A 15566-nucleotide genomic window follows, 5' to 3' on the forward strand; every position below is an offset into this window, starting at 1 on the left:
CTAATGAAATCATTGCCAACAAACAGAATGATAACATGAGACAGCTTAATTTGAAAAATTACTTTTCCTTGTGTCCTGGGTTCAGCAGTAGCAGTCAATTTTTCTCCTTCTTAGTAGCTGGTGCAGTGCTGTGTTTTGACTTTCAGCCTGGGAACAGAGCTGATAACACTGATGTTTACTCTGACCAAGGACTTTGTGAGTCTCATGCTCTGCCAGGGAGGAGGGGAGGCCAGGAGGAAGCAGGGACAGGACACCTGACCCAAACTGACCAAAGAGGTATTCCATACCACAGCACGTCATACCCAGGGAGGTAACTGGGAGTTACCCAGAAGGGCACTCTCTTCTTGATCGGGCTCGTTTCAGCGAGTGGTATTGTATTCTCTTCCCTTGTTATTTCTCTTATCATTATTATCATCAGTGGCAGCAGCAGTGTTTTGTGTTATACCTTAGTTACTGGACTGTTCTTATCTCAGCCCGTGGGAGTTACATTCTTTCGATTCTCCTCCCTATGCCTCTGGGAGCCCGGGGGGGGGGGGTGTTGGGGCCGACGACGACAAGGAAAGAAAGAAGTGGGGAGAGACGAAACTGTGTGGCTGACTGTGTTTTAACCATGACGGTTTCTTTTTTTTGCAGTGCTGTGCTTGGAGCTGGGGTAGCCGCACTGTCTGTTGCAGTCGAAGTTTGCGTAGCTGCTCTACTTGTTGTTGGGGTAGCTGCGCTGTTCATTGCAGCCAAAGTTTGGGTAGCTTGTCGCTGAGGGTGGTGTAGCTTGCTGTGCTTGGAGCTGAAGTAGCTGCGCAACTGTTGCTTTGCCCTCAGATCCGCCGACATTCTTTTCCTTTTGAAGGTGCTGGATAGTGTTGAACAAGGCCCTGTAAGCATAGGCCAAGCCCCAGCACGTTGCCATGATTTGTCCATCTCTGGTATGGCCAGAATGACCACACACCTTATTTAAGTGTTTTACTAATTTTTCTGGATTTTGCACTTGTTTGTTGGTGAAATTCCAAAGTACTGGAGGGGCCCACTGACCTAGACCCTTGCCCATACTAGCCCACAAACCCTGCCACTGATGGGTGTCCAGCCTCAGGGAAAATCTCTTGGTCCTCCTATATCATTGTTTAACCCCAGACAAGACCCAGACCTGACTCTGCTTAACTCTTGAAATCAGACGAAATGGTCGTGGGCAAAACACACTCTGTATGCATGCCAGCATGGTGATTCCCATCACAATCAGCAAACAAGTCTCAACAGCATTAAAATGCCATTCAAAGACTTCAAAACTCTCAAACGTAAACGGTCTGGAGTGGGGGACTGGGAGGGTAAAAGGATGTCTCCTTCACAGTTTGAGCATCCGAGAAGGAGAAAAAAAAGATGTGTAATTGCTAAGCACTTCTGTTATATACCTCCCAAAGTATAAAGGTGGTGACCACACTGGGAACATAAGCCAGATCAGTTTCATGATCAATGATTCTATTGTATTACAAGTCATTACCATAAAGTACAATGAGACAAGAACCTTAGCCCAAGCCCCACACTTGAAAAACATTAACACAGCAAATCGCCTCTAAGTAAGGTGCAATATACTGAAGCTGAGATCAAGAGCAACAACTTTGAGAGCCAATAAATCAGCATTGTGACGAGTGACTATTAATCTGAAACAATGAATGCTTATCACAAATTCGATTAGACACACTCCGGTCAGATCTGTCATTATCTCAACCGCTTGTGCCCCATGGTGGGGGCCAAAAGAAACTGTCATTGTTTAAACCCAGTCAGCCACGCAGTTTCTACTCCCCCTGCTTCTTTCTTTCCTTCCCCCGCCCCCAGCTCCCAGAGTGATTCGGAGGAAAATCGAAAAAATGTAACTCCCATGGGTTGAGATAAGAACAGTCTAGTAACTAAGGTATAACACAAACCACTGCTGCTACCACCAATAATAATAAGAGAAATAACGAGGGAAGAGAATATGATACTACTCGCTGAAACGAGCTCAACCAAGAAGAGAGTGCCCTTCTGGGTAGCTCCCAGTTACCTCCCTGGGTATGACGTGCTGTGGTATGGAATACCTCTTTGGTCAGTTTGGGTCAGGTGTCCTGTCCCTGCTTCCTCCTGGCCTCCCCTCCTCCCTGGCAGAGCATGAGACTCACAAAGTCCTTGGTCAGGGTAAACATCAGTGTTGTCAGCTCTGTTCCCAGGCTGAAAGTCAAAACACAGCACTGCAGCAGCTACCAAGGAGAAAAATGGACTGCTACTGCTGAACCCAGGACACCTTGCTAAAGAAAAAGGGGACACACAGTTTAGATTTCTACCTCCTACAGATGCTGAAAAAAAAAAAAATAAAGTCCTGAGTCATCTCTTGTGGAATTCTTAGCATATTGTGGAGAATTGGTGCTGTGCAGTACTGTACCATTGTTTGGGATGGTGCTGAACCAGCTGATGTGTTCAGCTGAAATATGTAAAGAGCTATCAGAGCATGTTCTGAAATAATGGCTCTCTTTGGAGAGTGCATTAGGCGTGTCTTCTAGAAAATAGTTTCATCTGTCAACTTGCAGTACAGGTCTGCTGGGTTTCGTAAAGGGAAATGCTTTCCCTTAGAAATAGATGGGCATGTTTTGTAGTTCATATTGCAAGTTGGAGTACAGTAGTTGGAGTACAGGCTGATAGTGTTGTAATCTAGGCAGTGTGTGTCTGTGTTCAACAAAACTTTGTTGCATCTTTTTTCCATCCTGTATTCCAGTTGCCTGCCTTACCATTCAGTGTCAGTCTGGAAAGAGAAGCGTCTTAATTTCTTCTGTATTTCTTCTGTATTTCTGACTTTGGGCCTGCAAATACCAGATGAAACCTTTACCTTTCTGGAAACCATAGGGTCCCTGGATGTCTTCTGTTAGGGCTATCCTAATCCTGATTGCTTGTTTTTCATAAGACCTGACTGTCTTTTACCCTATTTGTCTGCAAGATCACTGCTCTTTTGGATCATAGGTGTGTGGACAGATTAACTTTGTCGCCTTATTTCCATAGGAAACAAGGAAAAATGTGCCTCAAGTTATGGAATGTCATCTAAGGGTCTTTTAGATATTACTGTATGCCAGTGTTTATGTAAACATACAGAATGCAATATTTAAATTTAATTAACAGGCTTTATTCATTAAACTTTATAGGAAACATATAATCAGTGCAAGTGGAATATGATTTGCCATTATTCTGTATTTCATTGTAGAACTGTGGGTCTCATCACTCTAGGACATTTATTCTAGCAGTACAAGGAAACTGTAATAATTTGCTGTATTTTCCATCCAAAAATCTGAGTGTTAATTACAAGCAGTTCAATAAACCAATCCCTTGTAGGCTCTGCTCCCTTTCCAGAAGTGGAAGAGTAGTGATTTTTACTGTCATGCACCAAGCTAATGGTGCATCATAGGATGCATCCTTTTGCAAGTTTGTCTTCAACCAGTGTTCTGTGCCTTTTTCTAGATACTTTCTCCTCAGATCCTGGGTTGAGACTTCTTTAGTTTTTGCAGTTGACAGTACATGTACAAAGGCAGACTGAGACTGAGTCAATTCAGACTCTCAGAAGTTTGCTGATTGCTCCAACTACACAGCAGTATGAGTAATGTATGTTGGAAATTACTGTTTTTCTTTCTTGGAGCTGTGGTAGAGTGAGGGCTCTTCAGAATGGTCTCCTTATGATTAAACTGTAATATTGCAGTACCTTCAGGCTTTAGTAGCGATGACACCTGCCACTGCTTCTGTCCCCAGCCATGCTGTTCAGGGTCCCTGATTGCAAGATAGAATCTACGGATGCTAATAGGTAACTGCTTCAAAGCTGTTACTGTAGGCCAGATGGACAATGTAATCAGAAAGCAGTTTCACTGTTTTTCTCTAGGACAAAAATTCCCAGAGTGGCCTTATCATAGATCAGCAGTAAACAGGCACTCTATAGATACTGCTTTTCTTTGTCAGTGGTCTCTGTTGGCAGAGTTAATGGAGCCTAAATTGCATATGCTTTTTACTTGCCTTCTGTAACAGGAGTGCAGTCCTCTTGATTTGATGGTGTGCCATTTTGAAAATGCTACTGTGCTTGTTCCTTAGCCTCTCAAAAATATTTATTTAGACTTTGCACACTCTCACAGAAAATGTCCTCTGAATTTTTACTGTCAGTTGCTGTTTGTTTATTATGTAGACATTTATTAATCTGTCCCCATTTTTTTTTTTGTGGCAACCACTTAAAATAGAAGGGGTTTGTTCTGATATACAAAAACGTGTTGCAAGACAAAAATCATGTAGCTACTTAAAAAATGTTAATTTCAACAGAAAAATAAAAAGTTTTCTAAATGGGAAAGGGAAAAAGACCTCTAGGGAGGAAAAATATCTTATTTGCACTGTTTTTTTTTTTGTTGTTGTTGTTTGGCAGCCTGGCTTTTATAGCAAGGCTGGTGAAATAGCTAAAGGCTGTGGTGTCTTGCAGTTGTATCAAAAGTCAGTGCAATCAGTGCCAAAGCAGGATAAGTACATGCAACTATACTGTTCCTGACCCACTGGGTGTCTTTGATAGACATGTCTGCCGATGTACTTAAAGCACAGGAAAGAAGGGGAGGACAGTGGTGTTGATATTGTTAGATATATAGATATATATTTTTAGAAAAATACTGAAATACAGGAAAACCTTTTGAACTCATAGTGTCATTCTATTTCTAGTTTCCAGTTCAAGCCAGAAAAAAAGGTAAGGATATAGTAAGAAGTAGGATGAAATAGTATTGCTAGTTGCACCTGGTTTTTGGTAAGGATTCTTGGAATCCACCAAGCTCTGCAACCCAGTGAGGTGTCCCTTAAGCTGGCTTGCCAATGTTTAGGAAGAAATGGTGTCCCTTTCAAAAAGTGTGCTTTTAAGATTTGAAGAAAACACTCGAAACAGTGTGGGGTAAGACAGAAGCAATTATTAGCTGGTAAAATCAAGGGGTATTTACTTACAAAACTTTTGCATTTCTGTAGTCAGAGATTGTCTTGTTCAGTTTTCCGTATTACCATATAACCGTAGTCATAAAAAGACTAAATTCTTTTTAAAAAATAAGCTTTAATTAGGCAGAGCACTGAATATTAGTATTGCTGCCCAACAACCCTGTAGGGATCACACTTTGTTTACTTGGATGCTGGCCTTTCATCTGTGACAGCTAGAAACTATAAGTTGTTTTCTAAATTCAGCTTACCTTTTCAGTTCCTTCCAGTCATACTATCACAGGGTTTTGGTTTTGTTTTGTTTTTTTTTTTTCTGTAGAAATCAAACACTGTAAATAATGCAGTAACACTGAAAGTATTGTACATGTTCATACTTAATTTTAGAGTAGTAAGTAACATATGACACCTGTAAATTGCATTCTGTAATTAAATCTTTTAGTTACCTACTCTATTTTCGTATTACTGAAAGTATTTTAATAATACTACAAATTCTTCCTTTTCTGAAACAAAAGAGACAGTCTGAACTGACTAGGGTACTGCTCTATAGAAGCGTGGAATCTTTTATTTCCATTCTATGGAGAGCTGTGCATCTTTTTTTAACTGTTGTGCTTGCAGTGTGGAGGAGGGTGAAGAAACCAGGGTGCCCCCCTTGCTGCTTGCTTGGGAGTTGTACAAAGTAGAACACATGGGAATGTGTTTAGATGATACCATTTTACTTCTCTTTTGGACACCGCTGGCAGAAATAACCTCACCCCACTTTCAGCAAAATTGCCTATAGCTCTAAGAGAGGTAGCTAAACCTTAGCATAAACCTCTCTTTTCTTTATCATACAGCCTTGTCATTCCATTCGTGTTTGGGTTTTTGTGTTCATGTATTGTAACTGGAGCATAAGTATTTAACTTGAGTTTGTGGGTTCTTTGTGAACAGTGCCTAAAATTTATCTCTGGATCTTGTTTAAATGTAGCCTCAAGTGGTTATTGCAATCACAGAGGACTGTCATGCATCAAGAAACCAATCTAATTCTCTGAGGTCCCAGCGTAGGGTCTTGATTTCTGTACAAGAACTGCATGTTATCAAAAGCAACCAGTCTGTGCATGGTCTAACCTTAGTCCTGGCATTCCCTGGCTTGTTAGTGTCTTCATTTTGCTGGACTGGTTTACTGTTTTAAATCTTCCTCTTTCCCCATATCAGGGCATACAGAGGAAAATAAGTTGAAAAAAATCTGTAATGTCACTAGTCAAAATAAAAATATCTGTATTACACTGTCCTTTTGAAAACATAATGCTGTATGAGACCTAATTAATCTGTGAATATATAAGTAGGGGGTTGATTACAAAGTAATTAAGAGATCACCTTTAGTTCCCCTTTCCCAGCTGCTGCCAATCTGTTTAGGTTTATCTTCCAGAGTCTTACTTGTTTTTTTACTCTCCCTTACACTAACTTTCATTTCTGCTTTGAAAGACAAAGTTCTTTCTTGAAATGGAGGATGCAATTACTTATTGTTAAACCAGCTCATAAAACTGTATTGTGGATGATCGGGTACTGTCAGACCTCCTGTGGGCAATTGCAGTACTAGTGGATTATCGTATTTCTAACTGAAGATTGTGCAGATTTTCCTTGTGCTATTGAATTCTTTTCATACATCTGATTCTCTAACTGCTTGTTAGGTGAGATCCTTTAACAGTCATTAGTAATATTTTTTTGTTCCTTTAATGGGTTATTTGAACCCAAAATAAAAAAAATTGTGTAGCTAAAAATGATTTTTTTATTTTTAAAAAATATTCTCTGAGTAATTTTTTTTCTGATTTTCTTTTTTCCCCTTATCTCAGGAATACCAAAAAACAGCAGAAAAAAACAAGGAAAAAATTTATGTCCTTGAAAGAAGACGGGATAAATTAGCCCTTGAAAATGTTTCTGTGAAAAATATGTTAACACAGGTTCAGAAGGAGCATTCATCTCTCCTGGTAGCCTGTGCTCTGTTGGCGGGTGCCCTGTATCCTCTCTACGGCCGATCATGTGCTATGTCTTCCCAGAGGGACCTTCTCCAGGATCAGGTCAACATTTATGAATTAGTGAACCAGGAGATTAGGACCCTAGTTCATGCACTCTCTGACGTAGAGGAAGACAGTCAAGATGATGCAAAATGGAAGAAAAGAAAACTCAAAGGCTTGATTCATGTTTTTCGAAGAGATGTGATTGCAGTTTTGGCAGCTAACAGATTTAAAGTTTTAGCCCAGTCTTCTAGTTCCCTCTTCTCCTGGGTAGATGGCTTCAAAGAAGGCATTGGAATTCTAGTTTGTATAGGAGAATCCAAAGGCAAACATAATGTGTCAAGTAAGCAAATGGTTTTCTGCTTTGATAAGTGTTATGTCAAATTACGTGGTTAGTAAATAACAAACAGGAATGTTATTAATTGAGTGTAAAGACAAATTTAATGACCTTTTTGTAAATGTAGTTTCTGTATTTGTGATTTCTGGATTTCTTGAAAAATTTAATTTTCTCTGAAAAGGAAACATTTAGTTTGTTAAGCATTGAAAGAAAAGTTACAGCTACTCATGTGAACTCATACTGTTTGATATTCTTGACATTTGCATTACAGATTTCAGAACTAGTTGCTGCCACATTCTCTGTGGTAAATACATTGTAATGTACATTTTTGAAAAGGTGCTTCCTCTTCTATTAATAACTTCTAATATTTATTTCCTACTAAAAATGCAAAAAGTGGCTTTCTGATTCAAGTAAAATATTAATAAAGGATTTCTAGATTTTCTTTAGAGATTATGTAATCTTCCTGGCCCTTCCTGTTACTGGATCAGCTCATGCTTCCTGCTGTAAGGATAAATGGTATCAAAAATGTTTCCCAATCTAGGAGATCTGTCTACTTTTCTACTCCTTTTAGTAGCTTTGGAAGCATATTTAATACATTTAAATCGTCCTGAAAGAAGAGCTAGTTTGGAGCTTGTACACCTAGTTTTGGTTAATTTCTGAAAGAGCAGGAGATAGTAGTGTCTTAGTGATCTAGTTTTATTGCTAGCTACAATTCTGTTTCACAGGTCATGAAGAGGAGCAAATTCACTGTGTTGAAGCATTCAGCTGGTTTACTAGTTCTAACCTCCTTGCTGCAATTATAAGTTCTGTCACTGAATTACAGGATGTTGTTAACACAACAGGTAAATTTAAAAGTATATTCTTGTTGTATAAGATAAAAAATAAGGGTGTTTACATGATTTCAGTTTTGGGGATTTTATCTAAACTATTCTGGATCAAATCTCTGGAGAGCTGTATTGGAACAGATTAATTTTCTTTAATTAGTGATAGGATACTTTGTAATTTCACTGTATAGAGTCACAGAACTGGTAGGCTGTAAAGTGCTTCTAAAAAGTGTATAAACATCTTTTCCTCCATTGCTGTGAGACCGAAAAAGAACCATCTACACCATGCCAGTGGATATTTGGAGAACTTGTTTTCAAAAGCTTCCAAGGAAATAATATTTACAAGCTTTGAAGTTATTTTGTTACACTGTTCTAATATTCAAAAAGTATTTTACTGAAGCTCAAACTATTTTTTTTTCCATAGAGAAAATACATGTAATTTGTGCCTATTTCATCTGTGTTTTTCTTACATGTAGGCCCTAAACCCCACACATCTTTAACCTGGGATATTGCTGCTGCTGACTGAAAAGAAATAATTATCTTTTGTGTTTTATATGATATTAATCTAGATTTTCCAGATCTGGAAAACAATTGAATTTGATGGATACTGTTTTCAGTAAACTGGTACCCGAAATCAGCCATTGAATCAAAAGTGTTTTGATTCAGTTTCAGGTGCTCTTTCCTGTTTTCAGTAACTTCAATTTACACCCTTAAAAAACAAAGTTTGAATTATGTTTCATAATATTTGCAGGGTTTTGCTGCAAGTGTTCCTCTGTATGTAATGTTGAGAAAGAACAGCAAATTGAAAAGGATAAACTTTACAGCAGCATCGATGTGCTGAAGTGACTAATTAGAATACCCTAGACCTCATGATATATTGCTGGTATTCAAGTATATGAGAGTTCTGGTGGACTCCTCTTGATATCTCTACACTCAACACAGTTTTCATTTTGAGAATTAGGAAGTGCCATGCTGAGAATATTATGGCCACACTTTGGTGATTTTTCATAGCTTATCTCTATTTTAAATAATTTTCACAGAACCTCAAGATCTGACTTTTCATGTATTACTTGGAATTCTGTTGCTCTTGAGATCAAAAGTCTCCCAAGAATCTGTGGTTCAAAAAAAGTAGTAATAAATAATTTAAAGTTTGACGTGAAATTCCAGAAGTGTTGAAGTGTTAAGGCTCTGAAGGAACATATTTGAAAGAAAGCTTGCATACTTAGGAAATTATTTTATGTTCTCTAAGTCATATTTCAAGTAGGATTCGAACCTTCAAAATGACTTTAATGATTTAGGAATTTATTTTAGATATAAATAGGAAATCTGAGGGGCATCTGCTCTCTTCAGATCTTGAAATAATGGCAGTTCCAGATTGGATATCACAGGAGGTGCTGCCTGGAGGTACAATATGGCATGGTTTGGTGTCTTAAATTAAAATTACTGTTAAAGATGGCTAGGTTCTCAGGAACCATGTGAGGCAGTTGAAAGAAACCAAATCAAGATTGCTCAGGTATCACTGAAACTTTTGGGCTTACATGCTCTGGTGATTTAAGACACCTTTCTGGAGCTTTTAGCTTTTAATAAATAGGGTTTGGTTTGACATTTACAATCATTTCACACTGTTCATTAGTTTGGTTCTCATTCCAGCATGTCTTGGGATAATCTCTTAGATTCAGTTTGAATACAAGTTCACTGAATTGTCAGGGTATTTTGTTTTTTGTTTGTTTTGTTTTTTTTAAATGTTAGTTTTGTAGGTTTATTTGAACAGAATCTGTACTGCAATAAACCAGAGAAAGTAAAGGTCAAGCATTTTGAATACAAACATCATCAACTGTTACATGCACAAAGAATTTGAAGCTTAGAATGAAAATTTTAGTCTTGTGTAGTACTACTAGTACATTCATCCTGCTGATTGTTCCGTTTCTCTAAAACAGTGTAAGCAAGAATTTTCTTCATCTGTTAGTGAAGATTTTCACTTTTCATTGTCTTTTTTTCACCATTTCTTTAATTGTAAGAATTAACCGCTCTTTGTGTAATTGTGTTAATAATTTCTTATACACATTACAAGGTACCTAATACTTTTACTGTAATTTCTTGATCCTTTGTGGGCAGGTACTTAAAATGTGCACACTTAAACCATATATTCACTTCCCAGTAATTATAGATACAGTTTTTTGTGGAATTGCATTATATTCTCACTTCATTTTTCAAAGCAGTCAGTGCCTTGCTCAACATATTAATGTGTATTTAATCAAAAAATGCTCTCCATAACACACCCCCCCCCCCCCCAAAAAAAAAAAAAAACCAAAACCCCCAAAACCCAGAGGTGATGATTTGCCTTGTTATTCCCCAGCCCAATAAAATACCTTAAGTTGTAGATGCTAAGAATAATTTGGTTATGAACTGGAACAATCATTTAAAATAGTACAAAACAATTGCCTGAACAATTATTTGTTATTTATTTTTACTACAGTTGTACTAAAGGTTGTAGACATAGGGAAAGAGGCTGCCATCCTAGGTACTGCACGTATGGAGAAATACTGCCTTTTCTGGCAGGCAAACAGTCTTGTGTAAAATGAGATACCAGCTGGAAATACTAGGAAAAATGAGAGAACAGTAGGTCATTGACAGTATCCTTGTTTTGGTATTTACCAAAAATTGTGATAATGGAGAGGGTTTTTTAGATGGTTTTGTGAAAGCAGTGCAGATGTTCTAGTTTTAATTTTTGGTTTAATTTTGTTCTTCTTAACTAAACATTAAAACTAGTGAATGCATCTTCACTTGAGAAAAGAGATTGTCTTTGAAACTGAAAGATGGGTAGGAGAGGATGATCTGTTAAAATATTGAAGATAGATCATCTTTTAAGTGATTACTAATAGGGAATCAACACAAGTAAAATATAGGAGCCTTAGCCAAAGTAGACAGAGTGGTGCAATGCAGTTTCTTCTGAATAAGAATTTTTTTTTAATTATTATTTCAAATAGTGTTTTGATAGATAAAGATAACAATGCTGGATAAGATTTTTAGATGAATTGAAAGAGTGCTATATTAAACATGAAGCTAGATTTACTACTAGCTGGGGCTGTGGAGAGCATGTACTCAAAAATGGTATTCCAGCCAAGCACTGGAGTCACTGACATAGTGGTATTTTGAAACCAAGCAGAAGACTGGCTCTGACGGAGTTTGTCTTGTGCCTTTTTATTTGCTTGCTTACAAATAAATTTTATCACATATATGTGTAATTGATTATTTATGATAAGAATCGTAATCTAAAGATATCAGTAATTAAGTTTCATTTGCTTTGAACCTGTGGTGTTATCCTCACAATGTGTAAAAAGAAATTCTGTAACTTAAAAAAGCTACAGTATTTTTTTCTGTTTATACTTTTAAGTAAATGTTTTTATTCACTGCAGCAACAGGAGATCTGCTGCACTACTGAATGTAAATAAGCTCTTCCATGCTTGTCATCTTACACTGATAGTATCATAAGACAAGTAATGACAGATTAAGACCTGCCTAGCAGAGGGAAAACTAAATTACAAGACTTTTATTAAGGCATAAATAAACCTATTAACTGTTATCTGGAATACCAATTAGTGGAAGGAGCACTGACAATTTTATTTATCAACATTAAACACAATTATTAATTACAGACCTGACGAATCTAGGAGTAAGCAGGACATGTTGGGTGTGCTGGGGCCTTAAGTCCATTATATGAGAAGGATGATTACCAAAATCCTGTGGGGAAATAAGTAATTGTAGCTGTAAAATTTTAATTGCCTTGGAATAAGGTAAATTATATTCTCTTGTCTCAGAATATAAATAGTATGGCATTAAGGTACCAAGCCTCACTAATTTTGAACAGCAAATGATTTAGACATCTATAGAGGGGAGGGAAGAAGAGCCAGGAAACCCTCAGAAATTTGCATTGTAAATATTGCAATAAAGTAATTTACCATGTGCTGTCACATCTAACATCTTGACCTGGCTTGCATTTACTTGCATCCATCTTACATGTTTTATGAATTACAAAATTAGGACATCAGAGAAAGACTTGAGAAAGCATAGCATTGGAGGAGAATGTAAAAACAGCTAGAAAATTATTCTTTGACAGACAAATCCTATTCTAAGAATCTTATCCTACTCTTCTATCCAAAGATTGATAGTAGAGTATTCATTGCTAAATACCAAATTTGTCTGAAAGCCTTTCTGAGATTATTTCCTGTGAGCTCAGTCTTCTACTTCTTAATGGAAATTTCCTACTGAATATTTTAAAGATGCTATTTATTGTTGTTGCTTTTTACCACTGAAGAAAGCCCCAAAACTAATAAACTGATGTTTCTTTGTTGTTGTTGTTTCTTAAAGATCCAAAGCCCTGGCTTTCTGAGCATGTACTTGTAAATGCAGCCAGGAACTCCTTTTCAAAACTTATGGACAAACTGAATGTAATAATGGAGGCTGTTCCATTAGACAGCAGAAGGAGCATTACTTACCTGGAGAAAAACTCCTTGGTACAGAGATTGGCTCATGGACTTCATAAAATAAATACCCAGGCCCTGGAAGCTGGATTATGTGACAGACTACCTGTTATGGTATGCTTATTTATAGTGCTATTTCATGTAACAGTACTTTCACAGCATAGGTTGAGCATAAGTGTTATGGTGAAGCTGTCTTGATAGTACCATTAATTTTGTTTCAGATTCTTTATGAGTCCGTTACGCTGAAGTCAGCTCCATAGAGAATCAGAAATAGATTTGCAACACCCAAAAGCAGTAGGGTGTTAATAGATCTTTTGTTGTCAAAGAATTTAAGAAGAGATTTGGTATATCCAAGAAAAAGATTTTTTTAATTTTCTGTCAAAATTGTATTTGCTTTATAAGAACAAACTTGTAAAGTTTGATAGCCTTCTTCACTTTAGCCGAAGTGAAACAATAAAGTCTTTCTTACGTAATCTTTTACTGTGGGCTTTACATGAAAACAGGTACTTCCTTGAAAATGGAATTTCCGGTAACCCTCTACAGTACACAAAACACATTCACATTCTTGCACTGACGTGTCTTTTAGAGATGGACGGCAAAATGACAGCTTTATCTAATTTGCTTGGGTGCTCAATGTGATTGTTTTTATTGCTAAAATAGCACATTTTATAGCATATTATTTTGTTTCTGTTTACTAACAGAAAAGTATAGCATCTTTGCAAAAGCTGATATTTGAATTTACACAAAGACTTCATACAGCGGAGGTGGAACGCCGGTCACTGCGCCTAAAACTTGCTGAATTTAAATGGAATTTCAGTGAGATGAAAAAAGAAGCTGAAAAAGCCCAGAGCCTCCAAAAGCAATTAAATATGTTTAAGCAATCTGTAAGTATATTTAATTTAGATGATTTAATGAGATCGTCCTTTTTTACACATTTTTTTGATTTGTGTTCTTTTGAAAAACAAGTATAAAATCAATCTTCTATTAACAGAATTTTCCACAAAACTTGCTTTGTAAATGTTACTAAACTGTAAATCAGATCTATTTAGAAAAATCTCCTTTCCACAGGAGTTTCTCTTTGATTCATAAAAAGAGCTATTCTGTCTAAACTGTATGTTTGGTGTTCAGTAACCCAGGTTAAGTGGAAAGTTTTGGTGTGAGATATATATATATATATATATATATATATATATATATATATACACACACCATAACATATATATATTTCACATACCCAGCTGGTATGAGGGTATCCAGTAAGTGTGTTCATGGGAAGTTAATAAAGCACAAATGTATTTTAAACTCTACTTGGATATTGCTGAATATTATGATAGACATTGTACTGTATCTTTGAGTGTGGGTTGTATCCCGAGCTAGTGTTAGTGTACAAATCTTAGTATGGTTGTTTCTCTGAAGGAGTAAGTTTATGGCAAAGAAAAGGAAGACTTCTACTGCATTCTGAGTAGCACGTACACACCCTTTGCTGTCGCTGATTTACTTACAACACTATGGGTTTACTAACCCATAAATACCACTGCCTGGAAGGAATGAGACAACAAAAAGGTTCCCTAACTACTGGAAGCCACAGTGTTGCAAGTAATGGACACAGTATTTAAAGGATTCATACCATTTTGTGGGTTATCAGTTTGTTCCCTGTCATGCTCATAAAACTGTGCCTTCAGCCCTTACTGGAGGAGAAGAAACTTGTCTTGTTTTAGCATGCTGGATGTTCATTGGGCACCTTTCCTCCTATGTGTGTTTTCCATAGGTTACACTGATGATTGAGTTTACATTTGAGCTAGCTGAGAAAGTGAATGGATAAGGATTCTTACGCATGCTTTACAGATGCACAGTATAACTGAAACAGTTGTGTCCCACAATGAGCAGCCTTTTCTGTAGTTTTGCCCAGTGCTGATCCTGAGGCCTAGTTGGTAGACCTGTCAGTGTGTCCCAGTCAAAACATTTCTAAGCAGGGAATATTTTTTGGGTGATTTCACATACATTCTGCTTCCTGGCCAATACAATGGTGTTTGTTTTTTTTTTTTTTTTTTTTTTACTCAAATGGACAAGGTTAGATCTAATCTCCTCAGTTTTGTTCATAATGGGTTTTATTCCCTTACAGTTCTGGGACAGTTAGATGAGGTTGTCATATTTTAGATTGTTGTTGAAATGTAGATGATTTAAAAATTATTCCTTCTTTCTGGAACGTTTTGGGGAGGGGAGGAAGAGCCCAGGAAGATATTTTGTTTGCAAAAAACAATGTGGGGCATTGATCTACATATTTCCTTCTAAATACTGATTCTTTACAAGCTGGGGTGCTAATTTGAATAGAATAATGAAAATGTACTGTTTACAGTACTCTGAATGCTTTGTTTGAAAGAATACAGTCAATAAAGTTGTCTGCTGTTTTATTATTCAGTGATCTATCTTTATGTTAAAAAAAACTATTCATCTTTAGCACTGTTTTGGTTTAGAATTTGATATGTTTTCAAATGAAACTCTGAAGTCAAGCATGTAAACAAGTGAATACAATTACACAATAAAACACAATTTATTTGCCTTATCAGAAGTTGATCACCCATGAGAGGTTTGAAAGTGCATGTGAAGAATTAAATAATGCATTACATCGGGAGCATCAGGCACAAGTGCTTTTGAACGAACAGGCGCAACAGCTACAGGAGTTAAATAATAAACTAGAATTGCACTCCAGTGAAGAAGCAGACAAAAACCAAGTCTTAAGTGAAACTGTAAAGGTAAGATAATCCTTCTGAGATAGGCACCAGAAATGTACGTTTTGGTGAATAAGCCGAACTTGCAGTTCTTGTGCAAATTAAATGATAGGAGTAATCACACACCTGCTACTCAGTCCATTAGAATTCTAGGGTCCTCCAAAACCACTTTCAAAATGAAACTTCAAGGTATAATTTATCTTTTCTGCTTTTGGGACTGGGTGACGTACACCAACATCTGTAATCTGTGG

The 15566-nt window shown here is 37.0% G+C and overlaps 1 protein-coding gene across 1 annotated transcript in view; it reads left to right on the forward strand.

The window, feature by feature from the left end:
* Positions 1-15566, forward strand: part of CCDC171 (coiled-coil domain containing 171) — a 147121-nt gene that overhangs the window by 58017 nt on the left and 73538 nt on the right. Inside the window, 5 exon segments of the mRNA XM_057406291.1 lie at positions 6783-7287; positions 8007-8123; positions 12474-12700; positions 13288-13470; positions 15154-15339. Coding sequence (XP_057262274.1) covers positions 6783-7287; positions 8007-8123; positions 12474-12700; positions 13288-13470; positions 15154-15339 — 1218 coding nt within the window.

Source organism: Pezoporus wallicus, unplaced genomic scaffold (genome assembly GCF_028554395.1).
Source record: "Pezoporus wallicus isolate ANWC-B61680 ecotype Strahan unplaced genomic scaffold, APGP_CSIRO_Pwel_v1 contig_2132, whole genome shotgun sequence".
In the NCBI taxonomy this organism is placed as follows: domain Eukaryota; kingdom Metazoa; phylum Chordata; class Aves; order Psittaciformes; family Psittacidae; genus Pezoporus; species Pezoporus wallicus.